Source organism: Spea bombifrons, chromosome 3 (assembly GCF_027358695.1).
Source record: "Spea bombifrons isolate aSpeBom1 chromosome 3, aSpeBom1.2.pri, whole genome shotgun sequence".
Classification (NCBI taxonomy): domain Eukaryota; kingdom Metazoa; phylum Chordata; class Amphibia; order Anura; family Pelobatidae; genus Spea; species Spea bombifrons.
Genome location: NC_071089.1, coordinates 94,450,636 through 94,469,440, shown reverse-complemented (window position 1 = coordinate 94,469,440; position 18,805 = coordinate 94,450,636). Strand labels below are relative to the sequence as shown.

At 38.9% G+C, this 18,805-nt stretch overlaps 1 protein-coding gene across 1 annotated transcript; it reads left to right on the top strand.

The window, feature by feature from the left end:
- The first annotated feature begins 5,081 nt into the window (after window positions 1-5,081).
- On the top strand, window positions 5,082-18,489 carry SUCNR1 (succinate receptor 1). The gene is made up of 3 exons (XM_053460398.1): window positions 5,082-5,136; window positions 16,453-16,583; window positions 17,527-18,489. Exons 1-3 carry the CDS (start codon window positions 5,082-5,084, stop codon window positions 18,487-18,489), a joined length of 1,149 nt encoding a protein of 382 aa, XP_053316373.1.
- Window positions 18,490-18,805: the final 316 nt, after the last annotated feature.

The window sequence follows — 18,805 nt, the reverse complement described above, 5'->3', positions numbered from 1 at the left end:
ACTTAAGCTTTAATACATGCTTAAATTCCCTTACTGTATTAGACTCAACTGCTACTACTGGGACACTGTTCCTCTCAGTAAGGTGAAACTTTCTTACATAACATCTAAGCCTCTGACCCTATCGTTTTAGATTCTTCTCTCCTGTACTTTGTGAAATCCCTATAAAAAATAAATATATTGTATTTTGCATATCATTTTAGTTTTTAGTTGCCCTCCTTTTAACCATCTCCAGAATATCAATATCCTTCTGGAGATGGGGGTCTCCAGAACTGTACACAAGTCCTCTAGGAGAGATCTGACCAGATTTCCCTCTTATTGCTATTACTGAAGCCTCTTATTGCTATTATCAGCACTTCTAGTTGTGAGGCGTTTTAATGTCTACACAAAAACAGTGGCAACTTTTCGACCACTAGAGGTCTTTCCCAAGCCATAAACGGTGAAATAAAGTGTCATATAAATATACAAGTATAAGTTGAATAAATGTGCACATTCCCTAAAGTGAAAAATGTAAAGTGACAGTAGCAATTTATAATATAAAGTATCCATATTCTATCCATGATTTTATGTGAAGATCAAATTCTCATAATGCAATCAGCAAAAATGTACATGTGCAAAATATATATATAAATTAAAAAAACATGGTTAAAAACAATAGTACTCCGCACCAAACAGTACCAATAAAGTTTTTAAAAAAAATTACTAATAACAGTAATTGATACTGTGGATGCAGCTGCCGCTGTAAATGATAACTTAGTATGAATATTCTGAAATGGCTATTAACTCACAAATGTACCAATATTTTTAAACAGGAACACCTGCTAATCCAGGTGTTCAAATTCGACCAGATGTTGTTGTCATGTTATATATAACCTGTTACAAATAAAGATATATTAGATCATTAATATTTTAATAAAGACAACTCTAGCATCCTGAATAAGATGGATCAAAAAACATGGTCCCAATACTTTATGGCCAAGGTCTATATCAATGGGTCTTATAATAGACGAACTATAATGGTAAATACATTTAATATATATTAGTTAATTATCTATATTCATAAATTAGAGAAAATAAATCAAAATCTTTATTTAAACCCTTAGGTAAGAGGGTATCCAACTCAAGGATCCACCATGTTTCTCTCTTTTCCAATATCTTTTCTCTATCATCACCTCTTTTTATTTTGGAACATGATCAATACAATAGAATTTCAGATGTCAGATCTCAATGTGAGATATTGTCTTTTAAAGGGAATAGCTCGGCACGAACAAACTGATCCTTTAAGTTTTTACCATGTTTATAAGCCATTAGGGGAATTCTATCAAACTCTACTATTTCATGATAGGCATCACTCAAAATGCACCAGTGTTTATGAAAGATCCTCTCAATGTCTTTACTATGTGTTCTATATGTTGTAACAAACACCAGTCTATCTTTTTTGTTACTTTATTTAAAAGATCGGGTCTTTTAAGCTTTTCTATTTCTCTCAGACTCTCATTTAATAACCTTTTTGGATAGCCTCTGCCACTAACTTTATTTTTCATTTCAGCCAACCTTGTATTTCACCATCTGGTATTATTCTTTTCAACCTAGTAAACTGGCTCTTAGGTAAAGACCTATGAAATCTGGAAGGGTGAGCCGAATCAAAACGGAGGAGGTTGTTTCTAGCCGTTGGTTTGGCAAACAAATCTGTAGTTAAAATTTGGCCTTGTTTTGAAATCATAATATCCAGAAAATTAAGTCTATATTTGTCTGATTTCATCTGAAACTGGATATGGCTAGAAAATGAATTAAGGTCACTCAAATCTTGTTCTATTACTGATATATTTAATATCGGGATAGTACATTTTCCTGAAATGAGATTGCCTGGTACATCTGTCAATCATGTTTATCTCACCCCAGATTCATTGGGCATATAGTAAGCATTCAGGAATTTTCATGACTTGCTGGTGTAGTAATATTTTGTCGGAGTGGTGATGGTACAGATGGTGTGAGGATTAGGTGATTGGGATATCATTTAATTGCATTGCTGTCATAATAGTTTAGGAACAAATGAGTAAACTAGACAGCTGTCTTTTTATTAGTAGCTACATTGTCCCTGAAGCTCTCCGCGCATTCACCACCTGTTTAAGTCTGATTATCAGCAACTGTGAATGACAAAGAAGGATATTCTTTACTAAAGGTGATGTTCCACCTACTCTACTGAATGCAACAATGTAGAAACTAAACACTTCATTGATACTATATAAATATTTCCCAGAAAAAAAATCCTTAATCACTTAACATTTTGCCCAATTCATAAATTGTGCTTGGAAATACTCAATTGTCAGGTGACACAATAGTAGGCAGTGATGGATTGCTCTCTTAAAAGGGTTTCTGTATTGGTTTTTTAGGTTATTAAACATTTTGAGGTAAAAATAAAATCATAAATCTGCTGAGGCTTATTTGCTTAGCATACTAAAACGTTCCCACATAGGAGCATGAGGGTAGCTATATTTATTTGGTATCGTGTATTTTTGTGCAGAGGGAAGCAATGAGTGGGATGGTATTTGTTTTATGGGTTTCCTGCTGGTGATAGTCAAATATTAGGTAAATGTTAACAGGTGATATGTTGGTGCCATTCCAAATCATTGTAACAGATGTAATTACTTATACTAGCTCCCACGATTCAATGGTAAGGGTGCTAAATCTATGAACACCCACAATGTCAATTTCCTTTTCATAGTATATACATTGATAGTGTCATTGGTTGCACATAGCGGGTAATAGTGCTGTAAAAAATAGCAATGTATAATTATGTGACAGACCCCACACATTTGCTTGGTTTACGTTCAGCCAAACCTCTCCCCAGCTTGCCTATGTACATGAGGGCTGTCTCATGCAAGAGTTCCAGTGTACACATTCATAGAAAGCATTCCCTTTGACTTTCCTGCTTTAGGTGGAACTGCCGCCGCAGTTTCAAATAAAGTTTAACACCTAAAGTTTGTTTTCCCTACAGGTAACAGATGTGAATTAAAGTACTTCAATATACTGTTTTCGTTCACAGGGTTTTATGGAATATTAGATTGTCACGTATACTGTATAAACATTTTTGTTCCTGTAAGAGGAAATTGCAGAATACTGTGAATAGGAAGTTTACTTTTCAATTTATAGTGCGGTTTTCAGTTCTACAAAAATCCCTACCCAGCCATTCATGAAAACAGGTTATAAAGTTTGACCAGTTTCAGCCCAACCATGGAGCCAGAAACTGTAAAGCCAATCTTGAAACAAAAACGCCAGAAAATAAAACAGTTAAATGTTATCAAAGGCACATTCCTTTTGGGCTAACGGGATCAATAATGTTTTTGGATGATTTAGGTAAACCAGTGATAATTTGTATGATAATTTGTTCAGATCTGCCAGACTGGCTGGGCTCTATGCCAAGATACAGTAGAAAAATGTTTTTCCTATTTACTATTATTTCATATTTAGGATAAGTAGCACTAATAGTATCACCACGAGCAGGATTAGTCTTGAAGTGCCCTAAACATAAAGATAAAGGACCAGCTTTAAGGTGGTACCAAAGGACCATGCACTCATCCTCCCTAGTGCACTTGCCTATACTAGCAAGCCTCAGTCCATGATGAAATCATGCTTTAAGCTAAATTACAGTAAAGTTTACTCTTTATAAAAATCGTTTATTAATATGGCTTATAGTTTTACTAACACATTTAATCCTACAATACATTTTCATACTTACTTTCCATATATTGATCAAATACTATTAATGTATTCAAATAATGAACATTTGAAAAATATAATGCTGTTTGTTTTTCCCTTTACGTATTCAAGGCAACATTACTCAAATTATTATTCTAGAACTTTGTCTCTTTTTTCCAGGCTAGGCCTCGTAGTTACTGAGCAACACTCACATCAGACATTCCTTATTCTGGTAAATAAGTGGTTATTTATTAAAAAAAATATTTGTACCTTAACCATATATGTTACATCGTTCCTAAGTGGTCTACTACTTCATCAATATGTTGGTATTAGAAATTTTCATAAGATTTTGCCAAGTATCCATTATTTGGCCTTAATATACTGTAATAAATACATGTGCAAAGAGCCCAAAACGATTCAGACACATTTTTCGGTTCATTTTTCTTCAGGCAACAAATTTCGTTCCCCACCTATTTGGTTCAGTGGAAAATTGGGGGCATTTTTAATTTGGGAAATTTGTTGCAGGTGCTCGCATTCACTCTCTCACAATTACTCACATTCTCGTTCACCTTCTCTGCTGACCACGTCTGCTTCTGCCGACCACTCCCGCATCTTCTTCTATATCTTCTTTTTTTCCCCTCTTCTCTTCTTTCTTCTATCTTTAATCTGCTATCTTCTATCTCCATCTGCATCTCCGAAGATATAACCTGGAGGACGTCACAGAAAGTGGCACCATATTGCTCTGAGTTCAAGCTTGGGCAAAATGATGGCATTTTCGGTGACGTCCTCTGCCCAATTGGAGGATTGGGCAGAGTTTGTAACCGGAAGGGCTGCCATATTCATACAAATCCAAAGTATAATAATTAGTATAGGCCCCATTTAAGACAGGCAAATGATAGAGATGCAAAATTGTTATACAAGAGGAGAATACTTGTCAGGATCAAGGTGAGGAACCCGATATGCAGGAAACACAGCGAAGTCCTAAATCAAGCCAAAGGGTCAAGATTGGACATAGCAACGTAATTGGTAACAATAGCCAGAGGGTCAGAATTGGAGGCAGCAGCGTAATCGGTAACAATAGCTAGAGGGTCAGGATTGGAGACAGCAGCATAATTGGTAACAATAGCCAGAGGGTTAGGATTGGAGACAAAAGCGTAATCTGTAACAATAGCTAGAGGGTCAATAACAGGAATAGCTTTGTACGGCACAATAACTGAGCACTGAATGATTCTCAGTGTTCATTTTTAAATCTACCACACAGGGTCGCCTCGCCCCCTGTACGTGGTGACGGTGGTGCACGTTCCCCGCCTTCTCCATTAAGGAGTGAATAGGGAGAGGTGGGGGTGCACGCACTCTCTGAGACCGGCATCGTGGCAGGAGCGGTGATGGCGGTGAGAGCGACGGCGTGGGAGCTGGTACCCGCAGTCAGCGGGTACTCAGGTGAGTGACTGCTTAGGGGGGGTTCTCTGTGGACCCTGACAATACTATACATGTAATGTATGCAGAAGTGCTGTCCTGGAAACAGTGGCATACTGGTGGGGTGGTCCGTCCCAGGTGCCACTCATCAGGGGGGTGCTACATTGCACAGACCTCACCCCTGTGACCACTTATCTGCCCCTTTAAAACTGCTATGTGCGGGCAAAACCTGCACTTAAGGGCACAGAGGATGTAGAGATCATCTGATCAGATGATCTCTCACACTCTCTGCATGCTGTGTCTCTCTGATAATGAATCAGTCTGCACAAAGCACGGAGGAAGAGAGACACCCCACTTCTGAAAGTAAGTGGTGTAAGCAGGGGCACATTCAGGCTGTTAGGGGCAAAGATGGTACAGTCGGGCTATTTGAGGGCACTCATAAGCTGTTTGGGGCAAAAATATCAAATCACAAAATGTCCAAAATGTTAGGGGCACTGATGAGTTGTTTGGGCACAAAATACAGCACAGGCTGTTTAGGAGGGCAAAGATGGCATTGCGGGACCCTTTAAGTTGGGGACCTGTGGTTTCTAATTACACCTTTGCCTCCAGTCTTGCCGCTGTGTCACAGACTTGCAGGTCTGTGTGCAGCCGTTGCGGAACAATGATGTTATGAAACCTCTAGCAATGGGTTGAACCCTAAGATAGGCGGAAAGGAAGTTTGTGATCCCAACAGTAAGGAGGCTCAGATATAGGGAGATATAAATAGGCTCTGAGTATGGGCAGCAAAGCACTGCAGGAGTCACTGGAAACCTGTGTAGGAAATGCCAGGACAGGTACCACAGGGCCTAGGTCAGATATGTAGAACAGGTACCAATGCCTGGTGCAGTACACTAAATGAGTAAGGGTAGCCAGTACACAGATCAGGTCAGCATGGTACAAAGTTGCAAGAGAGTCAAAACAAAACTACAGGAACAGATTCAGCAGCAACTAATAGCAGGGGCACACTAGGGTGCCTCTGCGTAGCAGTCCCCCTGCTGCAGGTCCATTGTCTCCAAGCTTCCAGACGGGACTGTGTAGAAGACAGGCATTGGGTAGAGAGCACTGAATTTTAACAAATTGGCCCTGTATTAATTTGCATTTGCCCAATATAGCTATCACTCAATTTCAGTGGTTAGAGTCTTGGCTAATACTAAACAGTCACTAATTAAGCCTTAGCTACCTATGTCATTCACTGTGTCAACTAATCATAAAACCACGTTATGCTGATAATTTAAAGATTATCAGCTAAAGCATTTTCTAAAGCTACCAGTTCAATTGAAAGAACAAAAACGTAATGGATTTAATTGTAGTTAATAGAGAGTGCTTATACAAAAAAGGAAACAATATTAAAACAAGTACAGATGTATTTGTAAATTGATCAATTATTATGTTCTGATCTTTATCTTCGATCTTTCCATTACAACAAAAAGGTTGTAGTAAATAAGTGTCGTTATTGTTAAAGGTGGTTTGTGGAAAACTAAAATAAAGACTAGTCAATGGAAGCAAAAACACATATTAAAATTGATTTTGTCCTGGCGGCCACGGGTATACTTACTCCCACTCTTCATATGCCAGTCATTTCCGGCACAGCGCTGACTGGCAGATGAAGGAAGAACAGACTTGAAGACCGCTGCATTCCTACCTCCATTGGGAGGGTGAGGTAAGCGGACGAGAAAGAGAATCTAAGCATGTATGTATGTTAAAAATGTATGTTAAAATGAAGTGTGTGTATGTGTACATATTTGAGGGGGCAACAATGGCACAGGCAAGCTGTTTAACAAAGATGGCACTGATAAGCCGTTTTGGGGGCAAAGGTGGAACTGTTGGACATGTTGATTGTGTTGTCGGAGGCCCGTGGCAATTTTTGCACTGGGTCTGTGGTTTCTAATTGTGTCCCTGTGCTAAATTGTATGAATTAATGAAAATTATTGTTGAATGTTGTATGAATATGAAGAGGAGTGTGCTAAAGGAAACGGCATTAACATGATGGGAAATGAAGGATGGGTACAGAGATGATGAGAAGTTATATTAGGGAGAGGGAAATTATGGTGTGGAGGTATATGATGATTGTTGTATGAATCTGGTGAGTGAGGGATAAAGATTGTGGTTGGGTATTGGAATGGATTAGGATGTTAGGGGTATGATGTCAGGGGTAGCTCTTCACTAGCACATACACACCTACAGCCACTCCAACACCATAAACATACATACATACATACCCACTAATGCTTTACACATACACACACACAACCCCATCAAACACCATACACTTAAACACACATAAACACTCACACACACATCTAAACATCTGAAACCACACATACAGCCACTCTAACAATATGCATTACTTACACATATATACACATACAGACATTCACACTCTCCGATAATCCATTCAGTTTACACACATCCCCCCTTGCTCTATTTTTTTTTCAGGAGAGCTACAAGTTTACTGATGATGTCATGTCCCACAGCGATACAGCGATATTAGGAACTACCGTATTTGCTCGATTATAAGACGACCCTGATTATAAGACGACCCCCCAAAATCTGAATATTAACTTAGGAAAAAAAGAAAAAGCCTGAATATAAGACGATCCCAAAGGAAAAAAGTTTTACCAGTAAATGTTAATTCGTGTAAACTATTTTTTTAATAAAAGCTATGATTGAGAAAAATATTTTTTTTGTTTTTATTTCCTTGTATTTTCCAACCTGCCCCCCAGTTACGCACATCTGCCCCCAGGCTTGCCACACCAATATGGCACTGTGGCCCATGATATGCATTTTAACCCTCTATATGCCACTGTGCCCCATGATATGCCTTTTGACCCCCTATGTGCCACTCTGCCTCCAGAGATGCCTTATACCCCTATATCCCATTCTGGCATTTAGGGGGTTAAAATGCATATTATGGTGCAGAGTGGCATATAGGGAGGTATAAGGCATTCCAGGAGGCAGAGTGGCATTAAGGGAGTTAAAAGGCATTGTATAGAGCACTCTGCCTCCAGAAATGCCTTATACCCCTATATGCCACTTTGGCATTTAGGGGGTTAAAAGGCATATTATGGGGCAGAGTGGCATATAGGGAGGTATAAGGCATTTCAGGAGGCAGAGTGCTCTATTAAATGCCCCCTTAACGCCACTCCAGAAATGCCCTATGCCCCCATTTAACACACGCACACACACCCTATACCCCCATTTAACTAACACACACACACTCTCTCTCTCTCTCTCTCTCCCCCCCTCTCTCACCCCCTTCCCCCTCTCTCCCCTCTCAGCCCTCTCTTACCGGTGCTTCCAGCCGGGGCAGCGGGTTGACGTCGCCTTCAGCTGCAGCCGGAAGGAGGTGGAGTTGGCAGCGGGGGTTTGTATGCGTCCGTCGCGTATACTTTTCCCGGCTGTCAGAGATCAGAGTTCCCCCGTAGACGTCAACCCGCTGCCCCGGCAATACAGCAGGAAGCACCGGTAAGTGTGTGTATGATGGGGGGGGGGTGAGACAGGAGGATCCAGGTCCCCTGCAGCGGTGCGGGGGATCTGGATCTTAGTCTCCTAATCAGACCTCTATTTGAGGTCTGATTAGAAGACGACCCCGATTAGAAGACGAGGGGTATTTTTCAGAGCATTTGCTCTGAAAAAAACCTCGTCTTATAATCGAGCAAATCCGGTATATGTTTTCATTCATGACTATCAAGTTTTTCAAATCTACATTAAAATGCAGGGTTTTTTCCAGGGGTGGTTTTAATTCCCAGTCCAGCCCTGACTGACAGCACTTATCTTCAGCACTTGTGTAATAATGAAAAAGCAAATGTAAAATACACCTGGTATTGATATAAAGTCACCAAGATTATTCATGTTCTGTTATTACGCACAATGCAACTTCCAACCGTCTCTTAGCAAACAAGCAAATCAGTGGGATACATTATAAACACATTAATGTTTGATCACGGATTAATGTTTGGTACAATTAATATCCTTTGTGAATGTTTACCCAGATTATCTGCTCTTTATCTTGATCATTCTGTCTTGGGTCACTTTAGAATCATGTTTCAGTAATTTAAACAGGAGCAGTAACTTGCGCTTAGTACATGCTACAAAATTAAAATTTCAAATACACACAAATATAACAGCACAAGAAAAAATACCTAAAATTCAATTTTTTCAGTTGTATATCCTGGGAGGAAACATTACATTTTTACCTGAGTATTTCTTTTCCTAGCAGAAGAGATGGCTCCGCCTATCCATATAGGGCAAGAAAGAATAAATTCCCAAGACATGGGTGCAGCCGGTCGACATCTGCGCGGTATGAGGAGAGAGGGGGATCCTGGTCCCCTGCACTAGAGCCCTACACGGGACTGCTTTTTTAATTCTGTTCCTGCTGATTTTTTTGCCCAATCCTGCCCGCTCCCACCACATTTGTTGTCATTCCCGCCAATCACGCCCACCTCCTTACCTGAACTGCAAATTTTCTGTGCAGTCCTGCAAGGCTGCCCTCGAGTTGCTCCCTCACATCGTCTCTTCTCTAGCTCCACCCAGGAACAAGGGAAGTGACATCACGTGACTCCGTTTTGTTCCTGGGCGGAGCAAGAGAGGAGACACTGTATGGGAACTGATGCCAGATTTTACAGAAAAGCAACTAAAAACATATCTAATAATAATAAATATTAGTTCTGTTTTGTATTTTTTTTAACAAAAGCACATTATTACTTCATTATATTAGTTTTTTTTAAGAAAAAAAGAAAAACATACACATCCTATGGAAACCACAACACTTGAATTTATCCAAGAAAAAGAATGTCACAATAAACAAGGGCTGAAAATGACGCTTAAAAACCCTCTGATTGGGGTTGCCAATGCCTGATTGGTTGCACCTAGCCAGGTTACTTCATCAGCCAATCAGAAGGCAGAAGGAAGTGAGTGCCCTGGCTTCCTATTCTCTGATTGGGCAATCCTGGTCAGGCGCCATCACTGATCAATCAAGAGGCTGGGGCTTTGGGCCACAACTATGCTGGCCTTAAGACTTGCTTTCCCCACAGAAATCCTACCATGCAAGGGATTCTGGGTAGAATTTTTGGGTATAAATTCTGGGTAGAATTTTCCTCTAAATCCACTTTATACATGGATCCCCAGGTTAAACTAAGAAATACTTAGAAGGTGATCAACGATCAGCCAGGGTTGCTGAAGTGCCTTGGTATAGAGGTATTCAGCAACACAAAAAGGTCAGGGGCTCCATTTGATGGATAATCAAATGTCAAAGTTCAATGCTCCCAAATGTGGCCCTTTACCCCCAAACAACCAGGCAAACCTATGCATGGGTAGTATCACTGTACTCAGGAGATGTTGCTGAACACATATTGGGGTGGTTTTTGACAGTGATGTATACCAGGAGCTGCAAATTCATACCTGAAGTACAATGTGTGTGGAGGGAAAAAAAACTTCAAAAGAATAACTACCACAAAGTTTGACAAAGACTGGTAGTAGAATTAGTTCATGGAAAGAGTGCTAGAAACGTAATAGCATTTGAAAAAGTCTGAGGTTCCAGTTTTCTAAAATATATGATTTGATTGGGCTAAATTGAACTGACTGACTTTATTGATGTCCCAAATAGCACATGGGGGCCTGGTATTCACACATCAAGCCGGTTAGCTATAGAGATACACAGGAATTGAACAGGAAACATTAAAGCTAAGGAAAGGATAAATATTCCTGATAAGAGAAAGAAAAAACAGGAGGGAAGTATAATGGGAAACAGGGTCAAAGAGGCCTTGTGCCTTCAGTAAGAAGGCAGGAGAAAAACAAAACAAAGGAATAGGACCAATGGTAAAACAAAAAAGGTACATGGGAATGCCTCAAAAAAGACCTTGCCATGTTTTATGGCAACCACAGAACCAAAAGTTTCTCAAAGTAAATGGACATCAAAAAATACAGTCCCAGGAGTTTTTGGTACCTCAAGGTCCGGAGCAATTTTGCCATTTTTGCTGTATGTCGAAGAAAGCTAGGTAGATGTGTGTGTCTGCCAGTAACTGCACAGTCCTTTATTGCTGCTACTCAGTTAATCAAAATTGTCCAAAGCTTTCTCATGTTCTCTCACTCTCTCTCACACAATTCTCATTCATGTTATCTCACATTCTCATTGAATCTCTCTCACGCTCTCTCTGAATGTCTCCCTACCTTCTCTGCTGACCAGTTTCTTGTCCCTGTCTCATTGCTGCACAGCTCCACTTCTTCTCTTGGGTCATCTTGTTTTTCTGTCTTCTTTCTTCATCCGCAGCTCATTGTATCCTTTTCTTCATCTGCTTACAGGCACACTCCCCCATTGGAAGAGTGTGAGAAAGAATGAGCGAGAGTGTGAGAGTGTGAAAGAGCATAATAGAGTGAATGAGGGCATGTGACATATTTTGTTTCTGAACGTAAAGTGTCCTCCAATTTTCATACCAACTGAAAGGGCAGAAACAAATTAAAAAACAAAACCAAAAATTTGGCGGAAATATTTTTGGTCGATATTCATAGGTCTAATAATCCGTGTAAGCAACTACATTACCCTTACAATATTGATAAGTTGGCCCAGGAAAAATATGTTGGCCCAGGAAAAATATTCACTTGTATATCACCCCTTGGCCTGATTATCAGCTCTAAGATCTGACACAGATATTCAGACAATGCACTAAAGTGACATAGTTCATGGTCAGGACCTGGCCACTATATCAAATTATAAACATCTGCCATGGCTGTTCAGACACTGTAATATTCCCTCTTCTCCCTTACATCTACATGAATCACAGCTGTCTCTGTTTCCCTTAAAATGACGAAACTCACAGCCTTATTCTAGGAAATAGTTAACAATATACTTCAGTAAACAGTAATAAGGCCTCCTGTCTGCCATCCCCTAGGACTGGCTCTGCAGGGCTCTGGACATGTCTATGAATCCTGTCAAATTATATCCCATTTAATGTGCCTCCTACAGGTTTGAACAAGACAAATTACATGCATATTAGTCATGAACATTAATTAATGATTAACAATATTAATGAAGAAAACAATAATTAGAACAACCTTTTCATGGAGAAGGCTTTCAATACACATAATACTTCATAAGTATATCTATGATTAACAATGATCAAACACACTAATTATATATTAGGAGAGGGGAGATGTGATTATTTCAGCATATAAAGACGTTTAACATTGTTCAATAGAGGAACCTGAACCTAACAGGACAATTAGAAAGAAAAGGCAACGATTAAGATTTAAGAACAATCAATAATTAAATGTATGAAATGTATTTATTTATTTATTCTCTAATGTACCTTCTCATAATTAACCTTATATGTAGATTTTCTAATAACGAGTAATGTACCGTAAAAGGGATAAGTTAACACCAACTCAGGACCACCCATTAGGTGGTTACACAATTGGAAACCCTACCAATGCAGAAGCATGAAACATAGCTTATAAGCATATAAACCACAACATATAAAGTTGTCATATATATTTAGTTTAATCATGAACACTGACAAAAGCTAAGTAGAGTTTACAGAAATTAAACCATAACATAACAAATGGATCAGCCTGATGCTAAAACTAAGGATCGTGCAACTTATATTAAACTTATGATCAAATATGCAGGCTTCTAACTTAAAATACCAAAAATATTGTATCTATGCAGACTCTCATCTCTGTTTTTGCTGATTTGATGCCAGCCAATTAATCATTTTGTGGCTCACTGTTGTGATATTGTCTATTTTTACTTGCTATGTGGGCATGTAATTAACATGTGCCAAAATATTATTCTCTATGCCTGTATAGTTTTGCCAACATACCGTGTTCGATGCACACAGTAAATCAGATATGTCACCCAGGGCCATCTTTAACGTGGGGCAACAGGGGCAGCTGCCCCAGGCCCAGTCATTCTTGGGGAGCCCATAGCACTTATACAGGGGCACACACCTTACCTCTGTGTTGCTCGCACACTGTGCCAGCAACCTCTCTTGTACTGTCCAGCCAAAGCAGGAAATCAGCAGGGTCAAGCTACGTTATGGGACACTGATATGTTACTGCTTTCCCTGGGCAGCAAAAAAGAAGTTGCTCGAACAATGTGTGAGTGTGGTAAATAAATCTGCAAGTGAGGTAGATAGATAGGTAGGTACATATACATTCATACTCCCTCCTGCAGTGTGAATATATGTGTATAAGTGTTTGATAGCATGGATGTGAATGTGTAAGTGTGGGGCAAACATGGCACAGGCAGGTTGTTTGGGGCAAAGATGTCACAGGCAAGCTGTTTGAGGCAAATATGGCACAAATAGGCTGTTTGGGTGCAAAGACAAGCTATTTTGAGACAAACATTGCACAGACATGCTGTTTGGAGACAAAGATAGCAAATCTAGATGCAATCTAGGTGTTGGTGCAAGTCTTATGTGTGCAATCTAGTTTCCGGGGGCCAGGGATAGCCTTGGAGGTGTGTGACCTGTAATCTATGTTACGCAATTTAGGATTGTTATGCAATTTAGGATTTTCATGCATTATTTATTTGATCTATAGTCAATACTGAGTTTATATGTGATTTTTAGTTTATCTCTATCTGCAAGGCTGGGTTTGTGTGTTATTACGTTGCTTTATACCTACATTGTTATGTTTTCATGTGCAATTTATTTACTCTATACCTGCAAATACAGGGTTTGTATGTCTTATTCAGTGGATCCATACCTGCCATGCTGTGTTTTCACATGTTTATTTGAACTATGCCTAATCTACACAAGGGAGGACTCTGGGGGTGATGAAGGCTGCCTGCACAGGGTGCCTAAACACCTAAGGCAAGCCCTGGTCTCGACTTGCATGTCTGTTTCGGGTCATTCCCCTGACCTGCACCATTCATTTGTGGAGTGATGCTAGGGTCAGAATAAGGAAAGACCGCACTGACTGCGACAGTCTCCTCCTAATCTGTGTCAGTCAGGCAAGTCCTTTTTTTTGGGGGGGGGGTGAAAGGCTTGATTGCATCCTAGGGAGCCTGGGGGGGTCAAGAAAATGCTTGCCCAGTATTAAATCCAATATTAAAGACCTGAAAATCACCCTGATGGTTGTGAAAACTTTTAGTCTAGTATATTGTTGTCAGGGTTACTAGCGGAGCTTATCCCCAGAGTACCCACTTACTCAGGCTGCAGCAGGCAGCTGGAACATTCCCTGGAACATTTTGCCCAAAAACGAGAAAATTGGGATCATCACCAGCACCATTGCAGCAGAGACATGGTAAGGCTCATGAAGATGACATGATGCAAGGGGCAGATCGATAATCAAGCACTGTATAAAAGGGACAAGCAGGGCTTTTTTTCAGTGTACACTTAATGAAATTGCAGCAGTCAGATGTTTCTGTGATCCAGATCCCCTACCTTCCTTATCAGAACTATTTCAGTGGCAAGCAATAGTGGTCTTTAGACTTGCTCTTTAACCTCATCACTGCTGAAAGTATGTTTGGTCTTTGTTTCTCCTCATTAACCCCTGCATTGCTGACTACTTTCCTGAACTTTTATCAACTTGCTTTTCCCCAATAAAGAATCTGGTAAGTTGGGGGGGTTAAAAGGCATATCATGGGACAGAGTGGCATATAAGGGGGTATAAGGCATTTCTGGAGGCAGAGTGGCATACAGGGGGTTAAAAGGCATATCATGGGGCACCCATACAACACCCCCCCCCAGACTTACCAGTGCTTCTGACTCCCTGGTGTCTGGTGGGGGCAGCAGGTCCCCTGCAGCACTGGGGGGGATCTGGATCTTAGTCTCATAATCAGACCTCATTTGAGGTATGGCTATAAGACGATCTCGATTATAAGAGGAGGGGTATATTTCAGAGCATTTGCTCTGAAAAAAACTTGTCTTATAATCGAGCAAATACAGTACCTATACAATCAACAGTTAGATAAAATGCTACTTGATTGATTACAATTTAATATTATTTAAGACCTGACATGCTGTGGTCCTCATAAAAAGGGCTGGATACTGCCCTCATTTTACAAGGTCCTAATAACATGGTCTCTTTAAGAAAACCCAATTTTTAGATTGAGCATATTTTCGTAGGTGTTTTATTACTCTGAATCCAGGAAATGATGAAAGTGTAGAAAAAAAATGACAGATTATAATGGAACTGCTAATGTACTGTGAATTACCTCTCTTTCCTAAAATGAATCTACCTAAAATTACATGTCATTGGTAAACAAATATTTCCTACAATATTTCTTCTTTGGGGTTTCTAACCACAATATGACTTTGGCTTCACTGCTTATTGCTTATGCTTGAATTATTAACTAGCATTACTCAAGATATGCAAATGAGTCTATGATCTGCTCTGCCCTGATATATATATAGTGAAGTCATAGACCTGGCAGATACAGAGCACACAGTAGAACTGGCAGTTATAGGATCCAGGAGCTGATTCACTAACATGGTAAGTATTTTTATAATGCGAATAATTATGTAGCAGATATTGAAAGCATTTATGAATTAATTTAACCCCTTAAGGACAATGGGCGGTCCCTAAAACCATTGAAAACAATACATTTTGAGCCCGTACATGTACGGGCTTTGTCATTAAGGGGTTAAATAAACACTAAATAAACAGCTTCAAAAACCACTGATCCAGTAATCTGCCAATTAATTGGAGTATTGATTTTTTCCTTTCAATACTTTCTTGGCTGCTTAATATTAGTATGTAAGTGCACCAATTTAATATATTATTCTTTTGATGTTGCATGTTTATGTCTGATATGCTTAAACTAAATGCTTACCATGTATACCATAATTGCTACTTGCCAGCATCATTATTTTAAAAAAAAGTTTATGTAACTAATTTATTTTAAAGAGAACATTGACAGTATACTAAATATACTATATAACTAATATATTCTATATTCACTTCCATGGTACATACAGACTCAATTTAAAATGCCTTCTGAAAAAAGAAAACATTCAGAGATAGGTCTAGCACCCCTTACTTATTGAAGTAAAATTACAAATTGTACAGAATTCACTTTTCCACCTCATGTTCAATTTATGAGAAATGCTTCTTTCTCCGAGAAACATAATATATTTAGTTATTGTGACTTCATTAAAAACTATATTTTTTTTCTAATGGTTGTTACAAAATGTATTGCTTGGGAAGAGATGCGTTGTAACAACAATATGGGGGTGTAAATAAATATTGTTACTTTTACAGCATCATTAGAGAAGGTAACAGAAACATAGATATTTACCGCCGATAAGAATCCAGAAATCTGCCCAATTTCAAACCTTACTCCTTTCATTGGTATTTTAGTTTCAGAATATTCATATGCCAACCCATGCCAATTTAAATTCGATGGGTTCCTTCTGCTGGGAGGCTGTTCCACTACCACCCTTTTTAAGACCTTCAAGAATAACAGAAGACACATTGCATATTCTGGAAACGTACAGTATGTTATCCAACATTTTACTCTGTAATTACGTTGACCCTGAAAGGTACTGAATAGTACCAAGGACATCACTCAACTAGTAGTAAGATTACTCTCTGACACAACTCTACCAGCAGAAGTTCTATGCGGTCCAGGTATCCATACTGGAACAGATTTGTGATCTGTACCTATCTGTACTTTCTGCAGGTACTTCTCTATATTACCCTAAGTGTATATTTCTGTATATTACAAAGAAGGGGTCAGTGACACAGTTTTTGGATAGTCTAGAGAGAAAATGCAATAGAGTGCCTCTTTATGTGTCCCTCCCCTGCATTTTTTCTCATAGTAAATGCAGGTGATGAATAGGACATAATCATTTACTAGAACAACCAGTTTGAGCGTTAGGAGATAGACATTTGCATTACTGGGGTGATAAAAACTATGGTGCCTCTTTCTTTTTGTGTTCTGTTTCGCTATATATTTACCAAGAGACAAAGGAGCCCATTCTGGTTTGTTTGAGGTACAAATGAGATACAAAACAAGGAAAGGACAGGCACCAGGATGGTGGAAAGAAAGGGATGTTGATAGATAAAAGAGGGGTAGGTAAAAAGAATGCAAGAGAGAATCATAGAATGTAACCAGACCATATAACAGAAACAATGTGATAAGCACAACTAAGGACGTAAACAACGGGGGTATGATAGGGGTTTTAGGAAAGGTAGCGTGTGTATAAAATGTATGCATGTTATCATAAAAAAGAGATAAGAGATAAGATAGAAAATTACAAATACAAGTATGGATGAATGGTAAGTTGCATAAATAAAAAGCAGAGAATGAATTAAATCACATATGAAAACTAGGGAAGAAAGTTACATTTGTGAATGAATAAAAACTTTGTCAAAAATCTTTTGTTTAGCCCCTACTAAACTAACATTACATTTATTTTCTCTTTTTCACAGGACGTGAACCAAAGTTCCAATTGTCCTCCAGTCGATAACCTGCTTGAAAAATATTATTTGTCTACCATGTATTCCATAGAATTTGCCCTTGGCATCCTTGGTAACGGGATTGTAATGTTTGGATATATCTTCTGTATGAAACACTGGACAAGTGGAAGTATCTACCTGTTTAACCTTTGCTTGTCAGATTTTGCATTTCTCTGTACTCTTCCACTTTTGGTTGAAAGCTATGCCCATGAAATCTGGAGGTATGGAAGCATTTTGTGTCAAGGCAACAGGTACCTACTTCATGCAAACCTCTACACCAGTATCCTTTTCCTTACCTTTATCAGCATTGACCGATACATGCTGATGAAATTCCCTTTCAAAGAACACTGGATGCAGAAGAGAAGCACAGCGATTATTATATCTATTGCCATTTGGATTGTAGTGATACTTGAAATTTCACCAATTCTGATTTTCATAGAATTGGACCAAAGCAAACTATGTCTTAGCTATGGGAGCTCTGGGGTGGCCTCAGAAAGTCTTATCTATAGCCTCTGCCTGACTGTTACTGGATTCCTTATTCCATTGTGCATCATGTGTTACTTTTACATTAAGCTTGTTCATTTTCTGAGAAATAGGAATGAACATATTATGACATCTTATTCTCTTGAAAAACCACTCACATTGGTTGCTTTGGCTGTAATAGTATTTTCAGTACTCTTCACACCTTACCACGTAATGAGAAATTTAAGAATTGCATCACGATCAGACTTCTGGGTGTTGAGTCAATGTTCTAAAATCACCATTAATGCAATATACATCATATCAAGGCCCTTGGCATTCTTAAATAGCGTGATAAATCCGGTATTCTATTTTCTAATGGGAGATCATTTTAGGGAACTACTTTTAGCAAGGTTTCAGCACTTTTTCAAGACAATGAAATCTCGATGTTTTTTTAATCGGAATCATGTGTCCTGAGGAGACACAGCAGATGATAGCTCCAGTGAGGGCAAGTTCTCAACTTCATCTGTTGCTGAACTTCAGTTTATATGATGCTCAGCCTGGCTAGCAAAGGTTTTGAATATCCCTCTTATATTAGCGTAGGTGCATTTGACAAAAATGAAATGGCCATGGAAAAAAAAGCCTATCCTATGTATTCTAAATAGTGAAGATTTGCAAAATAACATTGCTTTGGATATCCATTAATATAACCGTTTATGATGATGGTATATATATATATATATATATATATACTAGACTGAAAACGATTTTCATAGATAAATGAAGTGTCTAG

What these genes read in the sequence shown, in the direction of transcription:
- SUCNR1 (XM_053460398.1), top strand. Translation starts at nt 5,082, where the DNA reads ATGGCGGTGAGAGCGACGGCGTGGGAGCTGGTACCCGCAGTCAGCGGG. An exon ending in CGCAGTCAGCGGGTACTCAG is followed by an intron (nt 5,137 to 16,452) that starts GTGAGTGACTGC and finishes TTGGTATTTTAG; the next exon opens with TTTCAGAATATTCATATGCC. An exon ending in ACATTGCATATTCTGGAAAC is followed by an intron (nt 16,584 to 17,526) that starts GTACAGTATGTT and finishes TCTTTTTCACAG; the next exon opens with GACGTGAACCAAAGTTCCAA.